The following is a 27,016-nucleotide window of genomic DNA, read 5'->3' as shown; positions in this document are numbered from 1 at the left end:
AAATCAGTAAAGAGTGTGTGAGAGATATCTGGACGACGTGATTTTCACTCTAAATGTGTTTTATATCTCTGCATTACTAGCGTCTAAACAGAGTCGTGGAGCGAACTGTATGTTTGTAGCATGACGTTGGCTTTTTCATCTTCAAACGCTTATAATTCACCTAAAATAGGTTCAAAGCAAAGTGATAAATGGGAAGTTTTCCCTGGCATATCTATGATGGTATCTTAGTACAATGATTAAGGTGCTTTGACAATTGAATGCAGTAATTTAATTGTCTCTCCCCACCCAAACTCTCACTGCGACTGTGCTCCAATCATTCCTCCTCCTCGGAGGGACAAAAGTAGCCTGATAACTACCGTAGATAAATCCATAAATCATTTCATGTTAAAGTTTAGTCGCTGTTTCAAGTCAGTTGCACCGTCAATCAAGCAGTGATGCAATTTTACCATCTGCTGTCGCCAGATCCTTCAAGTTACAATACCTCAGTTTTAAACGTTCATAAGGTACTACTTCTAAAAAGTAAACAAAAAACATCAAATATTGGTACATGTTTTAATACCATACTAACAAGAAATAGGAGTTGCATGCATCCTCATGTTCAATAATTGATCATAATATAATCTGGCGTTATAGCCTGTTGTATTGACAGTATGTGTCTCAGTACAAGTTAGGTTGATTGGTGACTATTACCAATAGGTAAGGATGGAGATAGACACCATAACAAAAACCTGGCTCTGTATCTGGCTCTGTTTTAGTGAGGAATGCACTGATGAATTGGTTGAATATAGGCACTAGCCAGTGTCAAATGGTATGCGCATGAACAGATATTTGCAGATGCTTATTTGTTGTCTTCTTACAATTTAATGCCATCATTTAGCACGACTAACTGCTGATTTAGAGAAGAGATTCATTATTGGACAAGGGATATGACCTGTTAGATAAACTATGGTGTGTTTTCGTGTCAAACATGAGTGAAGATGTTGGCACAGTTAGAGTCAAATCAAAAGAACTGATGAAAAAAACTCAACATTGGCATCGGCCGTTGGCTAAGTTGTTATTTTAGTCGGCATGGACCCTGATTTGGCACATCTCTAGTATAGCTTATTGATTTGTTACTGAGTCTTGTGGGTTCTGTGACCTAACATTATTTCATTAGGGATGCACAGTGTAGGAATTTTTGCAGATATCCAATATGCCACTAATTACAAGTTGATTTTAGGTGAGACAGATATTAATGCCAATATTTAAATGTAGCTCAGACTTAACACATTAGTCCCTAAAACACACAGTTCAAACTTTGAGGATGAACAAATTATCTAATTTCAGTCCTAAAAACACACTTTAAAGTTGAAGGGATCATGATGATTAATGAAAAAGACTTCAGCTGATGTACAAAGGTCTGTTGTAAAGCCTATACTTCACTAACTTATTCATTCATATGGCTTATATTAACAGCTGATTTAGGCAGGTTTTTACAGCCAAAATATTTAGAGATGCACGATATTGGATTTTTGCCGATATCTGAAATGCTGATCTTTATAGATTCATTTTAGCCGATATCGATACTGATATTTGAATGTGTTTTACGTAACTAAAAATTTAGTCCTTTGAATGCAATTTTAGGTTTAATGATGAAAAAAGAAACTTTTTTTTCTAAAAAAAAAAAAAAAAAAAAAATTTAAAGTTTAAAGAACAAGAATGAATAAAGAAAAACATCTCAACTTACTGTTGGTTCAGCCTAAAACTCCACTAATGTATTAGTATATATGGCCAAATTTTACAGGTTATATTTGCTGATATGCACATCCAAAATATCAGATGTAATTATCGGCAAAATTTTGATATCTGCTGATACCAGTATTTGCCTTTTTTGCTAATATCTGCCGATACCTATATCTGGCTGATAATGTTGTGCATCCCTAAAAATATTGGTTGTAACTATTGCAGAATTTTTATATATCTGCCAATACTGATATCATGTTGATGATATTGGGCATCCTTATATTTTATCTTATCACTGGTTCAAAAAATATATCAGTTCTTGCAAAAGCATGTCAGTATTAAACTGAACCAAAATGCCATACCTTCAACTGGGGATGCAAAATATTATCAGCATGAATTGGCAGCGGCAGATATTGGCTTAAAAAGTGAATTGTTGGTGTATATATATGGCAAATAGGAACATTTATCTGCAAATCCAATACTGTGAAGTGCATTTCTATCTTCAACTCTTAGCTTCAAACGAAAGTCTGGGATGTGCAAACAGTAGTATGCAATCATAACACTAGCTTTTGCTGCTACAGGACAATTTACTTTTTCTTTTTTTTTCCCCAGGAAGCTCAGACATAGTCCAGTATCCAAAGAAAAGTACATCAAAAATAAATTACAACAAATGTATAATGGATACAATATTATTGAGGAAGAGACTTAGGCTATGTGTAAAAAAATATTTCTTCCTGTCCTTTTTTTTTTTTCATTTTAATTGAAAAAAAACTATAAACATCTGAACAGAAGATGTCACACTTACTCACTTAATACCTTTATAACTTTAGATAGTCCAGTATAGATAGATGGCAATTTGTTAAAACCCAGTCAAAGCAAGTCTGGTCTCCGTGAAGGAACATATCAGACCCATTTTGACCATCATCCCTTGAATTTCTCTGACTGTAGTCTTAAAGGAAAAAGTTAGTCTCTCCATAATGTAAATCTCATGAACCGTTTTTAACCAGTCTTCAAGAGTTGGAGCATTGGGTTGTAACAATTTACTTTTTCATCTGCTCAGATCAGCGCCAAAAATGCTCCCAAATTTGGTTGGAAGTCCAGGTAGTTAAAATATTAACCCAGTGTTGAAATCCGTGGTGAATTTGATAGATTAAAGTTATTTAGCTCACTTAACAGGCTGACAGGTTGTTATATTATGCAGTCAAGGTCAGCTTTGTAAAAATGACTACAAGGTGAATGCAAATATGTCATGATGTGTTCACACGTCACAACAACAAAAAAATAATGCTCTTCTGTTAAAGACACAATGCCTTTTGGTCTTGTCAGCAGACAAAGGATTGATATTGATAAGGATATCACCATCAATAGAAAATAACACTCTATCCCTACCTGTAGGTGTGAGTGTGACAGAGCCTGCTTGTTTCTCTCTACTGTACATGTCAGCCCTGTGATTGACAGGCGACCAGTCCACAGTGTACCCCGCCTCTCCCCCAATGACAGCTGGGATTGGCTCCAGCTACCATGACCCTAAACGGGAAAAACAGTTTAGATAATAGATAGATTAATAGCACCGTCACTACTGTGACCTTGCAGAATATTCTTTTACCGCAAAAGTAACCTTACTATTTTTCACTTAATATGTTTTTGTCATTATCCTTTTTAAATTTAACCCATATCCACCTAATTCTTTATTACTCTGTCCCTTATATTCAGTGCTCTTTGTGATATCTTTGTGCTGTAATGTTGATGCTACCTAGCAGAAGAATTTGCTTTAAGATTGATAGTTTTCTTGGTAAACTTTATCTTTCTGACTACTCAAAATTGTAGGCAAACTCTTGGATGCAGTCTAAATTTCATCAGTGCATTGACATGGAAATGATACCAAAACATTGTCAGTGTATTCGCACAGCTAAAGCAGCACCCTCTGTCATTGCTCATTAAAGATGTTACTAAAGATCGGTAGTTTTAATGAATATGTGGCACATTTCAACGCTTGATCTTTTTATAACAGAGATGGCTTTGTTTACAAATTCATCATATTAAAAGGTTATGAAGTATAGAACATTTTCCTGCCTTTGGCTCTTCAATGCATGATAACTTCTGCTTTCTTCTTCCCAGGTGCCAGGGTGTCCCCCCTCTTTATGCACGGTCCCTAATGGGCGGCTGGTCACGCAGTGCTGTCCTGGAGTTGTACCGGGCACTCCTCCGTGCCGGGCGCCACCTTCAGTACACCGACCGTAATTACTACCGTCGTGCCGTAGCCCGGGAGTTCCGCCGCTGCCAGACTTTGACGATACTTGAAGATAAGGAGGACGCACTGAAGAGGGGCCAGTTCTTCCTCAACAGCAAACTGGGTGGGCTTATGTAGGGGGAAAGGGGTCATCTGGAGGTGGGTTAAAGGTGAACCGGAGTTGAGTCTCCTTGGTGAGTAAATGATTAAGAAAAATCACTCTTAGTTTTGAGACATTATTTATGGATGATTGTGATCTTTGCTTGGGACATTTTTCTGAATGCCATCCTTTTATTTTTAGTGCCCTCCTGTCTAACTCTGGTGTCTTTTCAGTGGCAGGATGGCAGGGGTGAATGGAGACCGTAAAGGGAAGAAAGATGACAATGGGATCGGCACAGCTATTGACTTCATGCTCTCCAATGCCAAGCTTGTGCTGGGTGTGGGAGGTGCAGCCATGCTTGGCATTGCAACATTAGCTGTGAAAAGAGTAAGTGAGATGCTTTGACTTTTCCCTTTTTCCACACCCAAACATGGGGAAAAGGAAGAAACATCCTTACATTTTAGAATGCCACTCCGTCTTACTTGATGCTTTGTTGTGCAGATGTATGACCGTGCCATAAGCGCTCCCACCAGCCCCACCAAGATGGAGCAGACAGGAAAGAGGAGCTGGGAGGAGCCAGCCTGGATGGGTTCATCACCCCGGGTACTGAATCAAAACATGAAGTCCACAGTTAGCAGGTCCATGCATTCTCTGCCCACTTCCTCCCATGCTTTTGAACCAGGTAAGGGAAGTAAAATACATTTGCACACCATCCTTTTTCATGCAGATTTTTTCAGCCAGCTCTGATTTTATCTGTTGACAGTCAACCTTCATCGAGGAGTCTGGCGCTTTCTTTTCTGTGGGTCTTTGATATCAGTGGTGCTGTAGTTTGTCAGTCACGTGTTTGATGGTCCTTTTTGAAACCTCTTTTTACATTTTCTTAGATGTAGTAACCCATTATGTAGTATTTTGGTTTCAGAATTCCGAGTCCAATTTGCTCTTGTGCCTATCCCATCACCTCCTATGTTAAAGTGTTAAAAGTGGGAATCTGAAAAAGATGTACAACCCCCATTTTCAAAAAAGTTGGGACATTGTATAAAATTATAACAAAATACCGGGAGTTGCAAATCCTTTTCAACCTATATTCAGTTGAATACAGCACAAATGCGAGATATTTAATGCTCAAATTGACAAACTTCATTGTGTTTTATGGAAATAGACACACATTCTGAATTTGATGCCTGTGGCACACCAAAAAAGTTGGCACAGGGGCAAGAAAACACCTGGGCAATTCCACTGGTAAGTAGTTTGATTTGTAATGGGTACTAGTACCATGATTGGGTATAAAAAGAGCACTCCAGGAAGGCTCAGTTGTTAGCAATCAACAAAGAGGCCAGGTTCCCAACTATGGGAAAAACTACGTCCTCAATTTACACTTGCAATGAATTGTGATTTCACAACCTGTAGTTTATAATATAATAAAGATATTCATTGAATCTGGACAAATTTCTGCCTTAAAGAGGTGAAGCTGAAAAACCAACATTGAATGCCAGTGAGTTTCACCCCCTCGGGTGGTACTGCATGAAAAAGAGGAACATTTTGTAATGGATGTTATGGCTTGGGGGTGAATTAGCGCCCATAGCATGGCCAACTTGCGCATCTGTGAAGACACCATTAATACTGAAAGGTACATCCAGGCTTTGGTCGCAACTTGTCCCAAGTTTTTATTTTGGGGTTTGTAATAACTGCACAGCCCACCTGCATCAATAAAACATTTTCCTGCTGTTAACTTTCAGTTGTTTCTCATTTTCTCAGACTGCCTGCGCAGGGCTGTGGGTCGAGCTGCTGTTGGAGGAAGTGGCACCACTCAGTCTGACATGCTGCGGGCCCGGATGCGTCTGTCCCTCCAGGAACATCTGTGGGGGTTTTACCTAAACAATGTCAACATTCCCACTGAGGAGCAGGCGACGGCCAGGAGGGCAGCGCTGGACATCTGCGCTGAACTCCGAGTGTTCCTTCATGCCAAACTGCCGGACATGCCGCTCAGAGAAATGTACCTGAGTGGCAGTTTGTATGATGATTTGCAGGTGAGAAAGACTGATAGATTGTACCAGAGTTCATTTGAGCTGATTTGCAGCAGCAGTCATTTGGCAGGGTTGCATATCTACTTTGAGGTGAGGTTGTAGAGATGAAGCTAACACAGCTGTTTTCTTTGTCTTCTAGGTGGTGACAGCGGACCACGCCCAGCTCATGGTGCCTCTTATTCTGGAGAAGAACCTGTGGTCATCCATCCCAGGAGAGGACACCATCATGAATGTTCCAGGTTTCTGGCTCGTCCGCAGGGAGAATTTGGAATATTTCCCTCGAAACAGCAGCTACTGGGACCGCTGCATGGTCGGAGGTTACCTCTCCCCAAAGTCTGTCCTCGAAGTCTTTGACAAACTTGTTGCTGGCTCCATCAACTGGCCAGCAATCGGGAGCGTCCTCGACTACATCATCCGTCCTGTGGTCCCTTCAGAAACACTGACCCTGGAGGTGCAATACGAGAAGGATCGAAAGCTGTACGTGGACTTCTTGCCGTTACTCGTGATGGAAGATGGGACCTCATTGATAGCAAAACCACATCGGCTTGCGGCTGAGCGCCACGAGAACCTGTGGCGACAGAGCTTCCGTGTGGCCGAGACGGCACGCCTCAGAGCCCTGGACCAGGAGGACGGAGGCTGCAGGTGCGCCTGCCTAAAGGTGGCGAAGGCAGTGTGTAAGCTCAACCCAGCCCTCAACCGGCTTAACGCCAGCCAGCTCACTAATGCCATCTTGTTGCTGTGTGAAAAAGAGGGCGACTGGACACAAGAAGCGCTGGCAGACCGCTTCCTTCAGCTGCTGCGAGCGCTAGTGGGACACCTAGAAGCTGGGAGGCTGCCATGTGCACTCAACCCTAAAGTGAACTTATTCTGTGAGCTTACTGAACAGGAAGTAGACGAGCTGGGGTACACACTCTACTGCGCCCTCTCAGATCCTGAAGGGCTGCTGAGAACTGCTGCTGCAGAGCCAGAACATCCCTGACAACCTGGCTACATAATAATGCAACACTGAAGTATCAACTACTGTTAAGTCAACATGGGAACTATCAAGATGTCCCTGAAAAACTAAAGCAACTGCATGGAATCATCCTCTCTCCTCCTTCGTACCTAAATGTGTCCTCACAAACAAGAAAATAAATCACATAATAGCAGTTATTTAATTTTGATCTGAACAAATCCTAACATGACCATGTTGTGATCATAATTAAATCTTAGATGAAATTGGAAGCAAATTGGAGTGTATGACTTTGACTGAAGCCAATGTATTAATGAAGTTAATGTCAGACTTGTTGGGCCTTAAACATCTGGACAGAATTAGTTCATTGCTGTCAAACTGGAATCTGACATTGCCATTTTTTAACAGGAGTTTTAGATGACAGAGGTGTCTGATGCAGTTTAATGTTGAGTCTTTTCATATGAGTCATTGCCACTGTGAAGGGTTAAAATGTAATGTTTATTGTGCGTATGCCAACCCAAATAAATTGTTGATCCGCCTGGAAGCCTTGGCATTCTTTGGTGATATGCAATAACGATTTGTGCTGTTGTGTGAGAACTTCATTAGTACAGTGGCTGCAGTTACAGATGGATGCTTTGAGATGTATGAAAACAAACATAAGGCTGTGATTTGACTGTTTGCAGCGTGCATGTGTTATCTACCTAAGCTAGAAATCAAACAGGAATATATGTGTTGAATATCTTTCTCTGTCTTAATATGTCAAACTCCCACAATTCAACTGATCCGATCCAAGTTGGATAAACATCAAGGAACTAATGTGAATGTGATATTTCTGAGTCATGAGCAAAACAGCATCATCCACTGATAGTTTTTAACCCCTTCTTTTTGTTAGGACCAGAAAGTTTTTAATATTTTTTTTGCTTCGATACAAAGGTTTGGAATGCTTTAAACTTTCAGGTTTATCTTTTGAAACCTTTATCTCGGGTTACTTTGCGAAATATCAGGGTGTTTGCATTTTAATTTAAAGTGCTTTTTGTTTACTGGTTTTTGCTTTAATCAAATTCCTATTCAGTCCCTTTTCCCTCTATACAACATAAGTTAAAGGGATGTAACAATGCACTCAACTTTCGCATCATGATTTTTCCAGTTTTCTGACTTTTTTTAAGCCATGACATTGAAGTCAGTTCATGAAAGTGATTTTTATTTCAATTTTCTGGCAATAATAATGCAAAATATCCCTGTTCCTAATTGTGTTTTCAAAATAAGTGAAGCTTTTTGAGTTCTGAGATTGTATAAGGGCTACTGACAACAGTGAGAGAAGCCAGAAAATAATCGTGCTCTCTGCTAGTTAAAAAAGGATTTGCAGGGCAATGGAGGCCTGGTTAAGTCCACACAACCCATGTGTTGGGTCTGTGCCATCGGGATGGCTCCTTTCATGCCTGCCATTCCCCATTCTTTCCCACTGTCATGTCCAAGAAAAAAGGTATAAAAAAGCATAAAAATATTGCAATCCGTGTTTATTGTCAAATCAATTTTGAGTTGTTTTGCGAGGTATTGTCACATCCCTACTGGCCTAAATTTTCACAGTTTAAAAATGCTTTTTATGGATCATTGGAGCAGCATTTGGGGAACCATTCTCAGTATTAGCACTCTTACTTCTATAGTCTGGTGTGTCTGTGCACATTTAATCCTGATTATCTTATAGGTGCCAACCTGGCTCAGATGGTCTAGAGTAGGTAGCCAGGCCTGTATTAGTGCTCTAACTCGTTATTGGTCAGCTATTGCACAAACAACCTTTGAGCGGTAGCTAAATGCTAATAGTCTGATACTGCCTGTCAGTTTGTGTGTATTTGATCACAGGTGCTAATCTCTCCTAGATCAGGGTAGGATCAAGAGGATTTTACATGCAGATCCTGAGTTAAATAAAGCAGCTTTGATAGCCAAGCTGTCTGATGTTAGATAAGCCTTTGGAAGTTGTGAGAGCACTATCATTGCTGTGTAGTTGAAAGTAGCTGGACTCACTTAAATAATAGCTGCCAGACTTTAAAGTGGAATTCAGTAGCGACCCAAAATATGCTGTCCAAGATATTCACAGTGTTGCTTTTTGTTCTCACTTTTAGCCTTAGAACAAAGAAGAAGAATGCAGTGATATGGAGCAAGTGTGCCCCTCGTCCCCAAACCCACTGTTTGTATCGTGTACAATAAGGAGGGATTTGGGCTGTTCATAGTTATATTGTGCTTTCAGTTGAAAATAATCTTAAAAACAGGTAAATATTTTTGTATTTGTTGTACATTTGTAATCAAGAAGAGCCAAATATTTATTTGCAATGACTCAATTCCACATGTAAAGTAACACTTGTGCTTCATTGTGTGCTTTGTTCTGGATGTACTTGTGTAAGAATCAGTGGTTCTAATCCTGCATATTAAGTGTCTTCCGTTACAGACCTACTTCATGCTACAAACTACTGAGTTCAAAGGAGGGGACTCAACTTTTGTAATGTCATTTGTGAAGATCAAAAACCCAAAGTAGATCACTACCTCTACCTTATGGAGAGTGTATTGGCCATATGCTGTGTTGCATGCTCTGTATATTTTCTCAGCCCAGCTTTTTTTTTTAGTTCAGCTCTGGAGTTGAACAGTGCAGCACTTTGTATACTTCAATAAATGTTACAGATGGCACCCGATATGTTGGATTTTTCAATTACAGACTCCATTAACAATTTCCAACACCAACACTAAAGCCTCAAAACAAACAAAAAAAATGTAACGGCTATTCCACAGAGAAACAAAAAGGAAAGCAAACTGTAGTTACAATGTCATTTCTTTACTGCAAACAAATTCAAGCAAAAAATAAATAAGGAAAATACTTAAATTGTACCACTTATAAGCTTCTGAAAAGACAGTAACTTTTGAAACACTATGCACAACAATCCATACTTTAAGTTAAAAACATATGTGCAAATTAAATAGGTAGCATGAGATAACACCTAACTTCCTAAGATAATAAAATTGTGTCACACGATATAAAGAAAATCAAGAACTTCCAGCTAACTATGTTAAGTGTTGTCTACAGCAAATGTTAGCACTGAACAGCTTCTAAGCTACTACCATTTTTTTGTATTACACTAAAAGATAAGTACATGTTTATTTCTGGCTAATGTTGGCTAGTAAGTGGTTGAATACTAATGTAGGCAGTTCTAGCAGCTTGAACTGTTCTGTCTCAAACACAAAATGATAAATATTGCTTTTCAAGATAATGTTGGCTATTAACGAATAGCTAGCTGCTGTACAACAGCTCATATTAGCATACGACTGCTCCTCAGCTGACATAATTCTCCTGTCCCACACAATGATGATTGTTGGAAAGTCGTTGAATGCCAATGTAAGCTGCTAAAACTTCTCAGCTAACATGGGCCTCTGTCTAACACAGTATCATTTATTTGGGTTTTTGTTGATTATATAACATGAAAATGCCCATTGTCCTCCCATGCAATTACTTTCAATCATCTAATTAGTTTTAGAGCATGGCTTTGTTGGTTAAAAGAAACAATAGGCTTCTTAACAATAGGCTAATGCTTCTACTAAAATCCATAGCATTAAAAAAAAATCAACATTTCATGATGTTTAAATATTTATTGGGTTTTATTTGGTATTAAAATTTACAGACTTGTTAAAATAAACATCCTGAGACATTATCAGTGTACAAAAGTCCATTAACTATTACACATTTTATTAGACTGAATGAAACTGGAGCATCACAAAGGAAACAAAATGTACTGAATACAAAAATTAAGTCAGTTTGGTTCCCCTAAAGAATGCAAGTTGCACAGAACAAACAGCAGGAAGACAAATCAAAAAGAGGCTTTGATTTATTGTGGCAGTGATGAAGATGTCAAAGCAGAGAGATTCAGTCCCTTTGACGGCGGAAGACTGCACCACTCCTTTCTAAACAGGTAATCAGCTTCCACACCTGCTTGTTAGAAACCAGTCCTCTCCAAGAACATTTCATATGTGTGCCAAGCCCAACATTGAGGTGATATGCAACAACCATTAGTTTGTTTTGATTGACGCAAATCAAATAAGCGAAACTGACATGTAAAATTTGCTAGAAAAAAAGTTGTTTACTAAACTACTTGGCAGGAGCAAACCCCACACGATCAGCATTCCTGTCAAACACAGTATAGTACTTCCCGATGAATACATCTCCCAGAATCCACAGGGGTCCAGCAGGAGGTGGGATATCCATGGCCATGAAGCCTGATAGACAGATTGAGATTCCCATCTGAGACTCCTGAAGCAAATGAAGAAATGCATCATCTTTAGCAAGTGTTTTCCCAATACTCACGTCTAACAACATGCAAACATTAATGACTGCTTTAGTAACAAGCTTTCATATAAACAAAGAGACAAAGGTGAATAAGATTCAGACTAAAAATTCTTTAAGCACAGAAATGTTTTTTGGAGTTCTGTAATTTTAGTCTGAATCCAAAGCATTTCCATATTTTCCTAACTAAAGTCAAATCTAAACATGCAAGTTAACATCTGGAGGTACCCAGGCCATGGGCCTATTTAACTACAGAACTGTAAACCAATAAACTCTTGTTAGACAATGGAGTCAGTTTGCACTGACAGTACCTTTTTAAACTTTCTTGCACATTTTGCAGTTAAGCATTTTTAGCCCTCTGCATCCGAAGGACACTTTTTGAGCCGACTATACTGTCAATATAAAACTTAACGGTCCTAATAGTCGGCCCATAAGCTTGCTACCAGCACTAAGATCCTGGAGAAGGCAGTATCTGATCAAATACAGGAATACTTTTCAGAAAATAGACAGAATATAGAAAAGGACACTCTACATCCACAGCTCTCACGCAAATGACAGATGACTGGTATAAAGAGTTAGACAACAAAAAGATATGTGGAGCAATCTTATTATATTTTACAGCTGCTTTTGATGTGATCAATCACAAGCTTCTTCTAAGGAAGTTACGGATTTAGACCATCAGCAGTAACTTGGATGGAAAGCTATCTGACAAATAGATCACAAAGTGTTTTCTTTAATGGAAGTTTTTCAGACAGTGTCTCCTTAGAAAGTGGCCTTCCCCAAGGTAGCTGCCTAGGCCCACTGCTCTATTCTATTTACACAAATGATTTACCTTTTGTTCTATCAAATGCTAAATCAATAATGTAGGCAAGATGATATTACAGTATATGCATCAACAACTACACCTGCTGATTTGACCACCACCTGGAACAAGGAATTAGATACCATTGGAATATGGATTCAAGAAAACAAGCTTATACTGAATACATCCAAGACAAAAAGCATAGTTTTCAGATATAATCATTCTCTGAGGCAAGAGCCAGAGCTTAAACTCTTCATCAATAATTCACCTATAGAGCAAGTAAAGGAAATTAAACTCTTGGGTGTTACCTTAGACAACAAATGATCCTGGTCAAAACATATAGAATCTATTGTCGGTAAAATGGGAAGGTCTTTGGCTGTAGTAAGGAGAAGCAGAAAATTTCTTACCCCTGAGTTAACTAAACTTGTACTGAATACTCTTGTTCTCTCACAGCTGGATTATTGCTGATTAATATGGTCAAATGCAACAAAAAAAGATTTAAGTAGACTGCAGCTCATACAAAACAAGGCAGCATGTCTGGCTCTACAATGTCCATATGACACTAATATCAACAGCATGCACCGAAGGCTGGGCTGGCTAAAGGTGGAGGACAAGATGACTGCTTCATTACTACTGGCAACATGGAAACTTTTGCAATTTAAAACACCTGTTTATCAGTACAGGAAACTAAAACTGAATTTAGAATCGTATAGATACAACACTAGACAGGCAACAAATCGACAGTTTTCACTACCAAAAGGAAACACCAATTTCCTAAAACGTACAGTAGAGTACAGAGCAAAGAAGGCATGGAATTCCTTACCACTATTACTGACTAAATTAACACAAAAATGCATTTTTAAAAGTCATATTACACAACACCTTGGCACATCATATTTGTAGGACACTAGCCATAGATAGAGTGATTGTCGTTTTCTTAACCTAACCTTTGTATTAATGTACTGTGGATGACATTTGTTTTATTTTTGACAGAAATTATTCTAAAATTTCAATGGATATTTTAAGTTTCTGGATTTGTGTGAACTATGATTTTAATTCTCTTTCCTATATGTGATGGTTTGCACAGACTGTGTTGCTTTCTTGTAAAGTTAAATGTATATATGATATGCCTGTAAATATGTTTGTTTTTAGCCTGGACCTCAGGGAGACTAGCTGTGCTCTAGGGTACAGCTAATGGGGATCCAAATTAAATAAACAAACAAATATAAAAGGAAGTAGATGGCAGCTGTTAATCTCGCTATTACTGAGAAGCAAAAGAGGAGTTCTCAGAAACTGAGGCAGCACTGCCATCGCAAAAAATACAAATGCAACAAAAAAGCCCCAGTTGACACTGGGCTCTTGTTGGCCGTCATTTCCAGCAAGTAATAATGTTAGCTACCGAGCAAAAAATATTACAAGCCAAGAAACCGATATTACACTTTCATAGGACTGCAGTAGAACATCTTCCAGTCTAAGCCCAGCCTTGTTAGCAAGGAAGAAATTCTGGTTAATATTAGCTGCCATCTAATGAAGTATAAAAATAATCAACTATCTTTTGAGTCACGATTTAAAACCTTAGTAATTGGCTGAATGGTGACATGTCTGATAAAAGCTAATGGGTTATCAGATGTACTTTACCTTGATGTACGGATCTTGCTCTGGATTTTCACTGTTCACTATAACTATTTTTCCACTAAAAACTACAACACAACAGTAAGACGTGACTTCATTTGGGCTTCCCGTGCCTAATCATTGTCAGCTGAAACAGCCACCATATTTTTGAGAGTTCTCCATCATGACTGCCATAAAATCCCTCCAACCCATGACCAGACATTCTTAATATAATCTTATTAAAATGGGTAATGGGCAAATCTTAATCAGACATGACATGGGCCATTTTATCCATCAATACTTGTTGCTAAAAATGATCACAGTAAAACTACAGTACCCATGATCAGACATTACAGAACAAGCCGCACAGTACTATTATGCCTTGTGTTTTCCATTGTTGTCAACTTGGGTGTTTACCTTAATGACATAATCCTCTCCAGTCAGGTTGAACATCTTCCCTCCGATGTTGAAGGAGATGACAGGGAGAGTCGGGATCTTCTTACATTCGATGAGGTACTGTGAGGAGGAAGAGTGGAGGAAAAGAATAAAAACTTACAAGGATTATCAACCCAAAGCCTAAAGGGTACCAGGTTTATTCTTGGTGTAAACTTCTCCAGCAGATAGTTAAATTCTACATCTGTGCAGATCATGGTGATGAAACAATTTCAGTTAAGAATTATGATAAAAATGTATGTCCTTGAGGATGATGAACTCTGGACCTTTCTGTATGATCCAACAGATAGATCTAATATGAATAGATGATTGTTTTCATAATTCCAGGTCCCACCTGCTTCTGTTAACTTATATTCCCATCCAGTCCCAATCACAATTGGTTGTGAAATCCATTGCCACCCTGCAGGAGTCCCGTCACCTGCTGGACTCCCAAAATGTCTTCCTCTAATGCAACCTCTACGTATCATTATTAGGAACCACTTTGATTGTTATGCAGATGATACTCTATTATGCAACTTTTCCTGGCATTTTCACTAATGGATTAATCTTGGGTTTCTGTGAATAATATCTGACGTAGATAGTCATGAGATGACTGGATAAATGAAGACAGACGCTCATTATCAGACCATATAGGCTTACATTAGGGCAATATTTGTTTTACCTCTCCCATTATTAGAGGCAGAGCTCCGATGGCTTTGTGCAGTGCTCTGATTTCCTCTGAAGGTCCAACCATCAAGGATGTTCCTGTGTCAACGATTGCCTGGCAGCCTGCTTTGCAGAGAGTCAGCTGGTTGCCAACTTCCACTCTGCAGGTAAGGTGCAAAAAGGAAAATTTGCATAAAAAATGCTGGGTTTATGAAAGTTATTCACACAGCTATCAGATCAAGATACTGTTCCTTAAAACTCTGATTTCTTTAACTAAAAATATTTTAAAACATGGCCTGTTTTCGCAAGCCTCTGAGTTGTAAGATCATATTTTATTTGCTGCAGCGAAGGATTAACTCATACCAAAAGTAGAAGTTGCATTCATAGGACACAGACAGTTTGTCAACCCAAACCACACTGCTTCATACTTCCTTGTACTAACCACAAAACTTCTTCCTTACCCGTCCATCTTGATCTGCCAGTAGGCCTTTCGTGTGACATTGACATAGTGCAGGTCGCCGGTGTAATACTGGGGGTCTGTCCCACCCAGCATCAGTTCTCCTCCTACTGCTGCAGATGGGTCTCTAGGGGAACAAAAGCAGAACTAAAGGAAAATACCAAAATGTGCAAACTTGTTTGACACCTTTAAAAACACTTCTAAGTTTACTACTGACTGCTACAACACTTTAGTTTTCAGCTGGAAACAGAGTTCCGCCAGAAACTAACCTGCTTATGTAGAAAGAGAAAATGTTCTGGGGCAGCAGCTTAGCAGCCATGGCTGTATCAAACACCGGGGTGACATTTGCCTCCGATATTGCAGGGTACGCCATCCCCAAGACCCCATCGAACCTTGCAACTGCAAATGTGATGCCAGGCTGCTTTAGTGCTTCACCAAACTGCTGTTTAGGAATAGGCAGACCTGCAACCTGCAATTGGAGGGGATCGAAGTAAAAGAGTGTTGGCAATGTAGATTCACATGTTTTTTAAATGAAATAATAGAAATGGCGTGACCACCAACGTCTGAGGAATGCAGCTGGACAAAAGGGCTGTGTGAGGGAGAGGGGGAACGTTGCTGGGACTTACGGTGACGGTGTCCTCGCTGATGAAGCCCGACAAGCTGCCTCTGCCATATTGGATGGAGAAAAGAGTGCCATTTTTAACGTATGTGCTTGACTTCTTTGAGTTGTAGCGGTGGTGGAGCCCTGAGGAGAGAATAGAGTTACAAAACAAGAAATTACTGTTGGTCTTGCCATGGGCTGGAGCTGGCCAAAGAGTCACGTCACTACTTCTCTGTAAAATTCAGAGTGCATCTACGTTTTCCCAGCAACACAAATGCCAAATTCAGACACCGAGTTGGCAGATTGTGGTCATCAGCAAAAGCTGCTGCTGGATTTTCTAACCCTCCTTGAAGAAACTACACTAGTACAATGCAATAGTGGTCCTTGTTGGTATGGTCTTGCGGTCTCATTCGAAGCTCTGCTGTTGACAACCTCCTGGGTATGTGTATCCAATTCACACCACAGCTACAGACATGAGGCCTGGATGTGAATCGGGTCCTTCCCCTGGACCAGCAAGACGTCGGTGCCTCATTTGCACCTTTTTCTTCTGCCTCTATTTAGCACTGGCTCCCAACCAGCTCTAGACCAAGGCTCAGTCCTATTTCTGATCTTTACCCCTACACCTACTCCTTATTCTGGAGTGCATCCTTGCCTCTAGGAACACAGTTACAAGGGATAATGATGAAATCTTCACCTACAATTGAGAAAACTCCTTATGACCCTGATACATCATCTGTAGTTGTCAATATTCAAATAAACAGATGCACCAAACATTACTGGACATTTCCAGTACACCATCTTCAGCCATGGTAAGCCCTCTTGTGTGGGCCATTTGCACCCCTTTACAGTTGTCAACTACTCATCTTATCGATGAGCCTCAAGGCTTTTTGGAAGATTTTCCATAGCACTCAGTTTGGAGTGCCTCTTTGGAAAATCTCTATTTAAAGTGCCATGCATCTTCAGCATTTACCCTACCTCTCCATTCTGACGAGAAATAACAAAATGTAGAGGTAGAGTTAAGTGATAGGGACAAGGGGAATATTAGCTGCAGGACAATTAATATTAAAATCATTCATCCTTCAGCACTCCCCTCCTACCTCCACACCCCCCTGGCCCTCCCATCATGTTTTACCAGTGAGTGTCTGTGAGCAGAGGAGTGCTGTTAAAGAAGGGAACAAGATTCTGGGATCAATGCTAAGAGATGATATTAGAAGTTGGTTTGATGGGAGTATGGAAAGTCTATTAGCTCTCCTTCAGTTGTACTCATTTCACAAGACTTTTTAGCCCCTAGACGCAAACACCCTGAGTGGGCGGGGCAGTCTCTCTTATCCCAATATGGAACAGGGTTAATACTTAAGGACAGAACCCAAAGGGAGTCTGACTTTGTTGATTTTTTTTTTTTTCTCTTTTGGATATTAAGATTGTTTTTGGTCTTATTTATAAAGCTGAACAACAAAATACTGAATTATTTTCAGTTTATGATGGCAAATAATCAGGGCTTTAAATCTGAGTCTTAACACAATGTCAAAAATCATCCAGTTTTAAGTCTCTGCCCTCCAAGTCTGAGCTCATAATTCAAAAGTTTCCAGACCGCCCCATCTGTGAACAAAACTAGGTTGAGATTAAGAGGAACTGAACTGACTGTAAAATTTGAAACCCATCATGTGACATCTTGTCTTTCAGGCTGTAAACACAATTGAGGTCAAAGTTTTGTTTAACATCCTTTTTTTCATTGGTCACACAGATTCCTCCAGTGTAAATTTTAACTTTCACTCACATTATAATGTGCAGTCATGATTGTTCACTTTTATAGCTCTGTTATGTGTTTTGTAAGAGAAGCATGATTAAGCAGTTTATGAAAGTGAGTGTAAACAGATTGAAAGTGTTAGGTGATTTTACAAAATGTTCACATCAAGTTAAAAGTAAATGGAAAACTTTTTTAAGAGTAACAGAGATATTTTCCAGTAAGTACAGAAAAACCCCCTCAGACAGAGTCAGTTCCCTAAAAGCAAACTCACAGCAAGCTATGTCGAGAAAAGAGCAGTGAATGGAGGGGACCCAGAGGTTGGAGGAGCCGGTGTCAAACAGCACAGTGAAGTCCTGAGGAGGGGTACCGATGCTGATCACTCCGTAGTACTGGGCCTGAGGAGACCAAGAGATTAGCTTTAAACCACCACTACATCAGAAATTACCACAATCAGGACATTCTGAGACCACTTTTCCCCTCCCTGATACCTTGACTTTATTATTGGTCATACAGTGTAAATACTGATACCAATGTAATTTTTAAAAAGGCTATAGCTAGTTTGTGTTTGAATAAAATCAACTTTTTGTCATTGTATTAATTTCTCACAGAATGAATCTCGTGGCACTTCCTTAATCAAAATATCTGCATTACTTCATAATGAAAAGGACCTTGTTTTCATTGCATGATTCACCATCCAACAATACTTCATTTTTTTTTGTTTTCATAACCAGTTGCCATTTCCTGCAAAGGAAACACCTCAATGAGATTATGAAAGTTGGGAGAAATATTTGATGCTGTATCATTTTTCTGTCTGGAGCTATACATATGAATACATATTAAAGATAATCCGCTGTAGGCTTGGTAAGATATATTTTTATTTTTGTATGATCTGGATCAGTATACAGAAAGATTCATAACCTTTCAAACAAGCTGACCATCTAAAGATAGGCTAAACATTAGCAGATACCCTACCACAGCATGGACTCAGCACTATCTTGAGACATTTTGTGCATATTTTTACCATTTTAGTCCTTAAGAAAATGACAGTCCTAAAATGTTTTACACAAAATTGCAGATTGTGTTTATTTTGCTTTTGTGGTTTTCTATGGCCATACACTTAAACAGCTATTGATCTTGGCAGGCATAGATTACTGCTGTGTAGGCTACCATCTCTGCAAACAAGAAAAGCAGCATTTTCTATGCAGTGTCAAAGGAATTTCTGATAGAGATGCCTGTATTGAATCGGCTAGGATATGTATACATACAAGGGATTTGACAACCACTTCCTCGTTGCTCTCAGTATTCCTTTACAGAGAGATATAAAAGTAACAAACACACTGAAGAGGATTTTGTCCTTTGCAGGTATTTGAATTTTTTCAATTAACATTTGACAAAAAAAATAAGTAGTAAAGCACAGGCTCAACAATAACGTAAAAACTGAATTTAATTTGTGGAAGGCTTATGGAGGAGGTGCAAACAATAATGATGTCTGATTTACAAATTAGACTATTTGTTCAATGAATAGTCATTTGAACTTGAAATAAACTTAGTTTAGTGCAACAGTTCTCAGCTGGTGGGTCAGGAAAACAAAGGTAGCATAAAGTCAGTGATGTACAAGAAAGTCCTACGTCTGGGGTGGGCAACTTTTGTTCTCAAGAGTCTTATTCCTCGCTGCAAGAGGGCCAAATTGATACAAATTGTAGAATAGTCTTATTTTAACAACCATAATTATTTTTAAATTAACACAAGGGGAAAACCAGGAACTTTCATCTAAATCTAATATACCATCATTTATATTTTTAAACTCAAATACAAAAATAATTTAAATAACTAAACACAGAATTCAAGCCAATTCAAGATACTCTTATGCAATGAATATAACTGGTAATTTTGGTTTATTTTACTTACATTTCTATTTTTTAACAAATGAACTTACTCATTCAAATAAAATAGTTTTACAGAAACGGCCAATTATATCTCTTTATTTCTAGCAAAGACCTAAAATTATACTGTAATCAATGATTACAATGGATATTTTTTCTATTTCAGTGGCAGATTTTTTAATGTTTTCATTATGTTTACAATGTACTGATATTTCAAATTTACTTGTAGGTTGCATTGATTGAGTAGGGGGGCTGCCAGTTGCTCGACTCTTCTCTAAGTGAACTGTATATCCATCTTTTGTTTTTAGGTTTTCCTATGAAGACAAGTACATTTATGCATTTTCTCAAGATTTCAACTAATTTATCTCCTTTACCTGGATAACAAAGTTGGCTTTCCCAAGATTACTGAAAGAAATGCCTTGAGAAATTCCCAAATTTTCATGCCGTTTTGGGAAAAACTGAGTAAAGTAAAATTTATGCATGCTTGCCTTCTGTAATAATGTTTTTTTGAACATGTTTTCTCTGTCCCATCTCTGTTTAATCATGCGCTGCTCCATTTAGGGTCCAAACCATCCTCTCTTTTATTAAAGACATCTTAGTGGTTGAACATTTTCCAGAATTTGGGTCACTATTTCTCATAAGGAGGTGATTTATGGGTCCTGATGCCTGACCGGCTGAGAACCACTAATTTAGAGTAAGAGGCAACAAAATGACTGTCAACTGAAGTCATGAAGGAAACGTAGTGCTTCCCCCATTTATCTTGTTTGCACTACTGCTCAAACAGCACCACAATGCCTGAAGTAGCACCAAACTTCTGCATTAAGTGGTAACGTGTTTTTCACACTTTACTGCTTACAAGCATCAAAGTAAATCTTCTTTGAAACCCCTTAATATTGAATAAGATAATCCATGATTATCACAGTTTAACTTTAGATTAATACACATACATCCATGAAGTTAGTCAGCCTCTCTACAGGCACTTGTGGGGAGGGCAGGCTGTCCAGGGCTCCGTTGCTCCTCGCCAAAGCCTGAAGCTCCTCCAGAGACTTCCCACTGTCACTCATCAGGCGACGTAGGCTTCTGGTTTTGTGTAGGGGGACTCTGAAAAGAATCATTATTGAGTTAAATGTCACAGAAACATGCAAACTCATGCTTGGACAATAACAAATCTCTTCAAGGAAGACACATATTTCCTTGTATTTATTAAGTCCTACTGCTATTAAAGTTGATGAAATTCACTCTAAAATACAATCAAGCATACCATGATAACAGATTCCTTCAAGATTAAAAGTTGAATGTGATCCTTAAAAATGACGGTAATGGAAGTTGAAACCAAAGAACATTTACTCTTTGAAGGTTCATACCCTAATTTATTTATACATCGTATATTGTCTTAAGACTTTTTATTTATTTTTTTTTTTTTTTTTACTAAAAGTAAAATTTATTTTAAGGGCATCCTTGACACGTTTTGGTTAAATATTTCATACTAGAAACGGTAAAAGTAGCATCCTTCCATGTTGCAACGTTACCGAAAAATGTCTTAAAAGTTTTAAAACTTTAAAAAATGATTATCTTCCTGCTTTTTGACACCCCTAACCTCATCATTTAACAATTTTGTCGTCTCTTTTCTTTGTTCATTCGCGTTTTGTTGGTCTTAAAGTGAACAATTTGTTCCCGACTGAAAAAAAAAAAAAATCATATTGGTGCGCTCATTACTTTACTTTCCTGCTTAAATGTTTGGCAGCATCCTGTCACCTTGCGCGAGGAAGCTTCCTGATTCTTGTAGAGCGCTCGCGCCCCGTGCAAAATTTGCAACGGTTTGAACTTTTAACCGTTTTCATTCCCTGTAATTACTTAGGTTATCTTAAATTGATTTAGCGCAGATAAACTAGACACACGTGGGGTTTATTATGACCAGAGAACACGGAAGTTAATTCAGACCAACGCTTTCAAGCGTTAACCTGCTTTCAATGAAGCAATGAAACTTATGTATCGCTGTGAAGTGATGCTATATATTATTCTGGCACGCGCTGGTTTGCATTTAATTGTGAAATTAAAAGGAGTTCTTACCTGATAATGGCGGCGGTTTGTGCCACCAACAGCGCCGCGGTGACACAAAGTATTCCCAGACATTTCATGTTTGCCACCGTTGAAATTGAACACACTTCTGATTTGTTCCTTATTCTCACTCACAGACCACTAGTTCAACCGACGCAGGCAGCTGAGGAAGGAGAGGGGCTTCGGTAATTTTCGGATTTACTCGGTATGATTCCCCGCTATGAGGATCTGTGATTGGAGGAAAATAATCAGAGGCGTGTTCTGATTGGTGGAGAAGGATGGCAATCACGCTGCATTAGAAACCGGTGCTGTAAGTCAGTGAGCGGTCACGAGTTGTGTTGTGAGTGTGAAATGATTGATAAGACACGGAATAACACATTGTGAAAATGTTTCAAAGTACAGCTGAGCAAAAAAAGCATATGACAGTCAACATTGTTTCATCTTATCCAGCAGAGAAAGCCCAACAATACGGGCTAAAGCTAACAGATAGAGTGGTTTTAGCTTTGGTATGCTTGATCAAATAGAGCAGGGGTGCCCAAATTCTTCTCAGTGAAGGGCCAAAAATGAATCGGGCTGGAGGGTCGCGGGCCAAAACTCAACATTCATGTTGCAGTGCATGAAATTAAATATGCCTATAGCATAACTGTGCAAAATAAAAACTCATACAAAGTAATTTTGAAAATGAATAACACTTTTCTTTATTGTGTTTCACAGCATGAAATTACTGAACATCCATATGGCACAAATACTAATTAGACATACTGCCTTTAATCAGTTTTATTAAAAAAGTACTCATGTTCCCAACTATTGTTAAACTTTCTCTTATCAGTGTGCCATGACCCCAGCTTGACCCTTGCATCTTCTCACTTACTCACTCTCTGGTCATGGGCTTCCAGATCTGAGCTGACAGGAGCTCAACAGCGCCACCCTACCCCCAGTGTAACACAATGTTAATTTGTGGTCAGGAGAGGAAGTGCAACAATAAATAAATACTGAAAGAAATATTTAGACTGCTGGCGGTGGGAAAATGATCATTCAAAAAAAAAACAAAAAACATCAAAAATTCGAACATGGGCAGCGGGCCAAAAATAATCACTCGTGGGCCAAAGTTGGCCTGCGGGCCCCAAATTGGACAGCCCTGAATTAGAGCATCTTAGAGGAAGACTTGCTAACAAACCTAGGTTGTAGCAATAGCCTTAATGCTTCCCTCATGCTAATGTGATTGCTAGTTATTATAAATTAAATGCATAGTCGTATAGGAACACAGTTCTGGTTTTAAATCATCTTAAAAATAATAGTGATTAACATGACTATATGTACAAAAGTATGTGGACAGACCTGTTTATTATTGAATTCAGGTGTTTCAATAAGCACACAGGTGTATAAAATCAAGCACCTAGCTATGCACTTGTGACAGAGATATTTATAGAAAGTGGAAGCATTTAGGAATAACAGCAGCTTTGCCATGAAGCAAAAAGCCACATAAAATCATAGTCTGGGGCATTTTTCTCTGTTGTGACACTGCAGGGAAATCCAGCTCCTGGCCTTGTTTGACTATGATAGTAAAAGAGAAAGAGGCTGCCATGGCATCTGCTGTCCCATGAGACTTCAGACCTTAAACAAATGGAAGAAACCTTGATCATTTTCCTCAACATCTGTGACACATTGGTTGTTCTGAAGAGCTCAGTGACTTGTGACAGAGATACAGTTGCAAGGAAAAAGTATGTGAACCCTATGGGATTTCTCGGATTTCTGCATAAATTGGTCATCAAATGTGTTCTGATCTTCATTCAAGTCACAACAATAGACAAACACAGTCTGCTTAAACTAATACCGCACAAAATATGATATGTTTTCATGTTTTTATTGAGCAAAACATGTAAACATTCACAGTGCCGGGTGGAAAAAGTATGTGAACCCCTAGGCTAATGACTTCTCCAAGAGCTAATTGGAGCCAGGAGTCAGCCAACCTGGAGTCCAATCAATGTGGTGAGATTGGATGTGTTGGTTAAAGCTGCCCTGCCCTATAAAAAACACACAACAGTTTTTTAGTTTGCTGTTCTTAAGAAGCATTGCCTGATGTGAACCATGCCTGGCACAAAAGAGCTCTCAAAGACCTATGATGAAGAATTGTTGACTTGCATGAAGTTGGAAAGGGTTACAAAAGTATCTCTAAAAGCCTTGATGTTCATGTTTCCACGGTAAGACAGACTGTCTACAAATGGAGAAAGTTCAGCTCTGTTGCTACTCTCCCTAGGCGTGGTCATCTTGTAAAGATGACTGCAAGAACACAGCGCAGAATGCTCAATGAGGTGAAGAAGAACTCTAGAGTGTCAGCTAAAGACTTACAGAAATCTCTGGCACATGCCAACATTTGTGTTGACAAATCTGCAATTAGTAAAACATTAAACAAGAATGGAGTTCATGGGAGGACACCACGGAGGATGCTACTGCTGTCCAAAAAAAACCATTGCTGCACATTTGAAGTTTGCAAAAGAGCACCTGGATGTTCCACAGCACTACTGGCAAAATATTCTGTGGAAAGATGAAACCAAAATTGAGTTGTTTGGAAGAAACACACAACGCTATGTGTGGAGAAAAAAAGGCACAGCACACCAACATCAAAACCTCATCCCAACTGTGAAATATGGTGGAGGGGCCATCATGGTTTGGGGCTGCTTTGCTGCCTCAGGGCCTGGCCGGATTGCTGTCATTGACGGAAAAATGAATTCCCAAGTTTAACAAGACATTTTGCAGGAAAACTTACGACCATCTGTCCACCAACTGAAGCTCAACAGAGGATGGGTGATACAACAGGACAACGACCCAAAGCATAGAAGTAAATCAACAACAGAATGGCTTCAACAGAAGAAAATACACCTTCTGGAGTGGCCCAGTCAGAGTCCTGACCTCAATCCCATTGAAATGCTGTGGCATGACCTCAAGAGAGCGATTCACACCAGACATCCCAAGAATATTGCTGAACTGAAACTGTTTTGTAAAGAGGAATGGTCCAAAATTCCTCCTGGCCATGGTGCAGGTCTGATCTGCAACTACAGGAAACATTTGGTTGAAGTTATTGCTGCCAAAGGAAGGTCAACCAGTTACTAAATCCAAATTCACATACTTTTTCCACCCTGCACTGTGAATGTTTACATGTTTTGTTTAATAAAAACATTAAAACATATAATTTTTTGTGCAGTATTAGTTTAAGCAGACTGTGTTTGTCTATTGTTGTGACTTAGATGAAGATCAGAACACATTTGATGACCAATTTATGCAGAAATCCAAGAAATCCCATAGGGTTCACATACTTTTTCTTGCAACTGTATTTATAGAAAGTGGAAGCATTTAGGAACAACAGCAGCTCAGCCATGAAGCAAAACACTACATAAAATCATGGACCAGTGTCAGTGACTGCTAAGATGCATGGTGCATAAATGTTGTGGCCTGATTCCATAGCTGAAGAGTTCCAATCTTACTGGTATTATTGTAAGCACAAGGACTGTGCAGCGAGAGCTTCATGGAATGGGTTTCCATGACCAAGCAGCTGCATGTAAGCCTCACATCACCAAGTCCAATGCATTAATGTGTCAGGGGTAAATATGCCAAAGCAAAATGATACAATGGCATAAAAACAAAAGTGCAGAAAAACTACTGCCCACTATTACGCTTGATATTAAGTGTATTTCAATAACACTATTTCAGTTCCTGTTAATGTAATGGCCAGGTGGCTGAATGCTTTTGTCTGTATAGTTATACAGCAAAGGCTGTATGGAACAGTCCATCTGAAGTGTCAGGTGAGAAACTAGCAGGACTAAGCTAGACTTGGAAACAATAAGGTCCCTCCCACAAAAACCAAAACATGGTGTGGCTCACTTCTGAAGTACAAAGAGTTCTGGCGAGAATGACTATCAAAGCCAATCTTCTCTAATTTGATGTGCAACTCCTTTTTTGGCTTGTGAAAGACCCATAAACTTTTGGCAAAGTGTGCAAACAAGCAGACAGGTCAATTCTTTCCATAACCCTGTATATAATGTGTTGAAACATGCTAATTAGTGAGTTTTGGGCTGCTTTTGGTGTTGTTGAATAGAACGATGCTGGCAAAATATTCAAAATATTCTTCAGTGGTTAGAATAAGTATGTCATGGTTACATTTCCATGCAATTAGTAATAGCACACAATTATGAATAATTAAAAAAGAGAGTCAAATGCAAAATCACACTCCTAAATCACATTGCCTTGGACCAGTGACTAAGTGTGAAAGCAGTTCCTGAACACATTACAAAACACTCACTCACTTGGCCTGTTGGACGAGTTGTGTATGAAAACACAAACACCTCGACAAAAAGACTGACACTCATACATAAAATTCTCTCTAACACACACCCTCCATTAACATTATCTATCAGAGCTGCATTGCTGACTACAGGCAAGGCTGGTCAAAATCAGGTAAACCATTAAACTTTCAGAATTGGTTTGAGGACATTTAGTTCAGGTTTGACATGGGTGAGTCTCCTATCTTGCAAGTTTGAGTTTGAAGATGTCTGAGTGACATTGTTCACTGTTTTCTACCTTGTTCTACCTTCCCAGAAAGAGGATACACCCGCGCATTTTTTCTCTGTTGTGAAACTGCAGGGAAATCCAGCTCCCGGCCTTGTTGGACTAGATGACAGTAAAAGAGAAAGAGGCTGCCATGGCATCTGCTGTCCGACAAGACTTCAGACCTTAAACAAATGGAAGAAATGTGCAATTTCCTCAACTGGATCAGCAATTAAAGGACTAACTTTTTAACTGAAACATGACGGTAAGAATCAGCTCTACCTGCAAATCCATTTCTGATTTTAGAGGTTTGAAAATAACACTTAAGGGTACAATTTCATTGGAAGGAACTAGTTTTATCTTTAGCATCATATTCCTCTTAATAATTTCCACCAGAGACTCAGAATCATGTGCGAGTAGTTCCTCATGTGTGATTAACACATGAACGTGCAGAATGGTTGAAAATACTTGCATGATTTAATCACAACCAGTTCAAAAGAAAAAGAAATTGACTAGTAAGCATTTATGAGACCGTATGGGAATTCAACACAAAAACTGTTACACAACAAACCAGTGACACACCATGTGAATATACAGTAGCCATAGTGGTATTTGACTTTAATCCCACTGCTCAAGCAACTATTTACTTTTGTACCGTGAGGTTCATAGATTGTATTTATAATGCAGACAATGTGACAGTTTGTTGATTTCTGATTTGAGCGTTGACCATGAGTGCAATGTTGGTTTTCTTGGACCAGAAGTGACCGCATTGGACGAACGGGAGGAGTCGGAGACAACTGAGTTAAGCCAAGTTATTGGCGCCATGCAGTCTGCACCCATTGCTTATTTACTATTGATGGTGCAT

The 27,016-nt window shown here is 39.1% G+C and overlaps 2 protein-coding genes across 2 annotated transcripts; one reads left to right on the top strand and one right to left on the bottom strand.

Annotated features, from left to right (window-relative positions):
* Positions 1 to 4,010: 4,010 nt before the first annotated feature.
* Positions 4,011 to 9,711, top strand: mief1 (mitochondrial elongation factor 1). The gene is made up of 5 exons (XM_041777703.1): positions 4,011 to 4,146; positions 4,286 to 4,439; positions 4,554 to 4,734; positions 5,808 to 6,079; positions 6,216 to 9,711. The coding sequence occupies exons 2-5, from the start codon at positions 4,293 to 4,295 to the stop codon at positions 7,053 to 7,055; spliced, it is 1,440 nt and encodes a 479-aa protein (XP_041633637.1). The 5' UTR covers positions 4,011 to 4,146; positions 4,286 to 4,292; the 3' UTR covers positions 7,056 to 9,711.
* Positions 9,712 to 10,651: 940 nt separating this feature from the next.
* Positions 10,652 to 21,801, bottom strand: napsa (napsin A aspartic peptidase). Its single transcript, XM_041777718.1, has 9 exons — positions 21,622 to 21,801; positions 20,499 to 20,652; positions 17,940 to 18,063; positions 15,947 to 16,065; positions 15,590 to 15,789; positions 15,325 to 15,447; positions 14,880 to 15,024; positions 14,183 to 14,281; positions 10,652 to 11,319 (listed from the first exon to the last, which is right to left on the bottom strand). Exons 1-9 carry the CDS (start codon positions 21,687 to 21,689, stop codon positions 11,158 to 11,160), a joined length of 1,194 nt encoding a protein of 397 aa, XP_041633652.1. The 5' UTR covers positions 21,690 to 21,801; the 3' UTR covers positions 10,652 to 11,157.
* Between the last annotated feature and the right edge of the window lie 5,215 nt (positions 21,802 to 27,016).

The sequence above is a fragment of the Cheilinus undulatus genome, linkage group 21 (assembly GCF_018320785.1).
Source record: "Cheilinus undulatus linkage group 21, ASM1832078v1, whole genome shotgun sequence".
Taxonomy (NCBI): Eukaryota; Metazoa; Chordata; class Actinopteri; order Labriformes; family Labridae; genus Cheilinus; species Cheilinus undulatus.
Note: the sequence above shows the minus strand (reverse complement) of the source record. Positions and strands in the feature narration are given on the sequence as shown.

Excerpts from the sequence above, each read along its gene's own strand:
- napsa (XM_041777718.1), bottom strand. The coding sequence starts at position 21,689 with ATGAAATGTCTGGGAATACTTTGTGTCACCGCGGCGCTGTTGGTGGCA. Across the intron at positions 20,653-21,621 it reads CAAACCGCCGCCATTATCAG|AGTCCCCCTACACAAAACCA; the intron begins GTAAGAACTCCT and ends GATTCTTTTCAG. Across the intron at positions 15,790-15,946 it reads TCAGCGAGGACACCGTCACC|GTTGCAGGTCTGCCTATTCC; the intron begins GTAAGTCCCAGC and ends CTCCAATTGCAG.
- mief1 (XM_041777703.1), top strand. The coding sequence starts at position 4,293 with ATGGCAGGGGTGAATGGAGACCGTAAAGGGAAGAAAGATGACAATGGG. Across the intron at positions 4,440-4,553 it reads CAACATTAGCTGTGAAAAGA|ATGTATGACCGTGCCATAAG; the intron begins GTAAGTGAGATG and ends TTTGTTGTGCAG. Across the intron at positions 4,735-5,807 it reads CTCCCATGCTTTTGAACCAG|ACTGCCTGCGCAGGGCTGTG; the intron begins GTAAGGGAAGTA and ends TCATTTTCTCAG.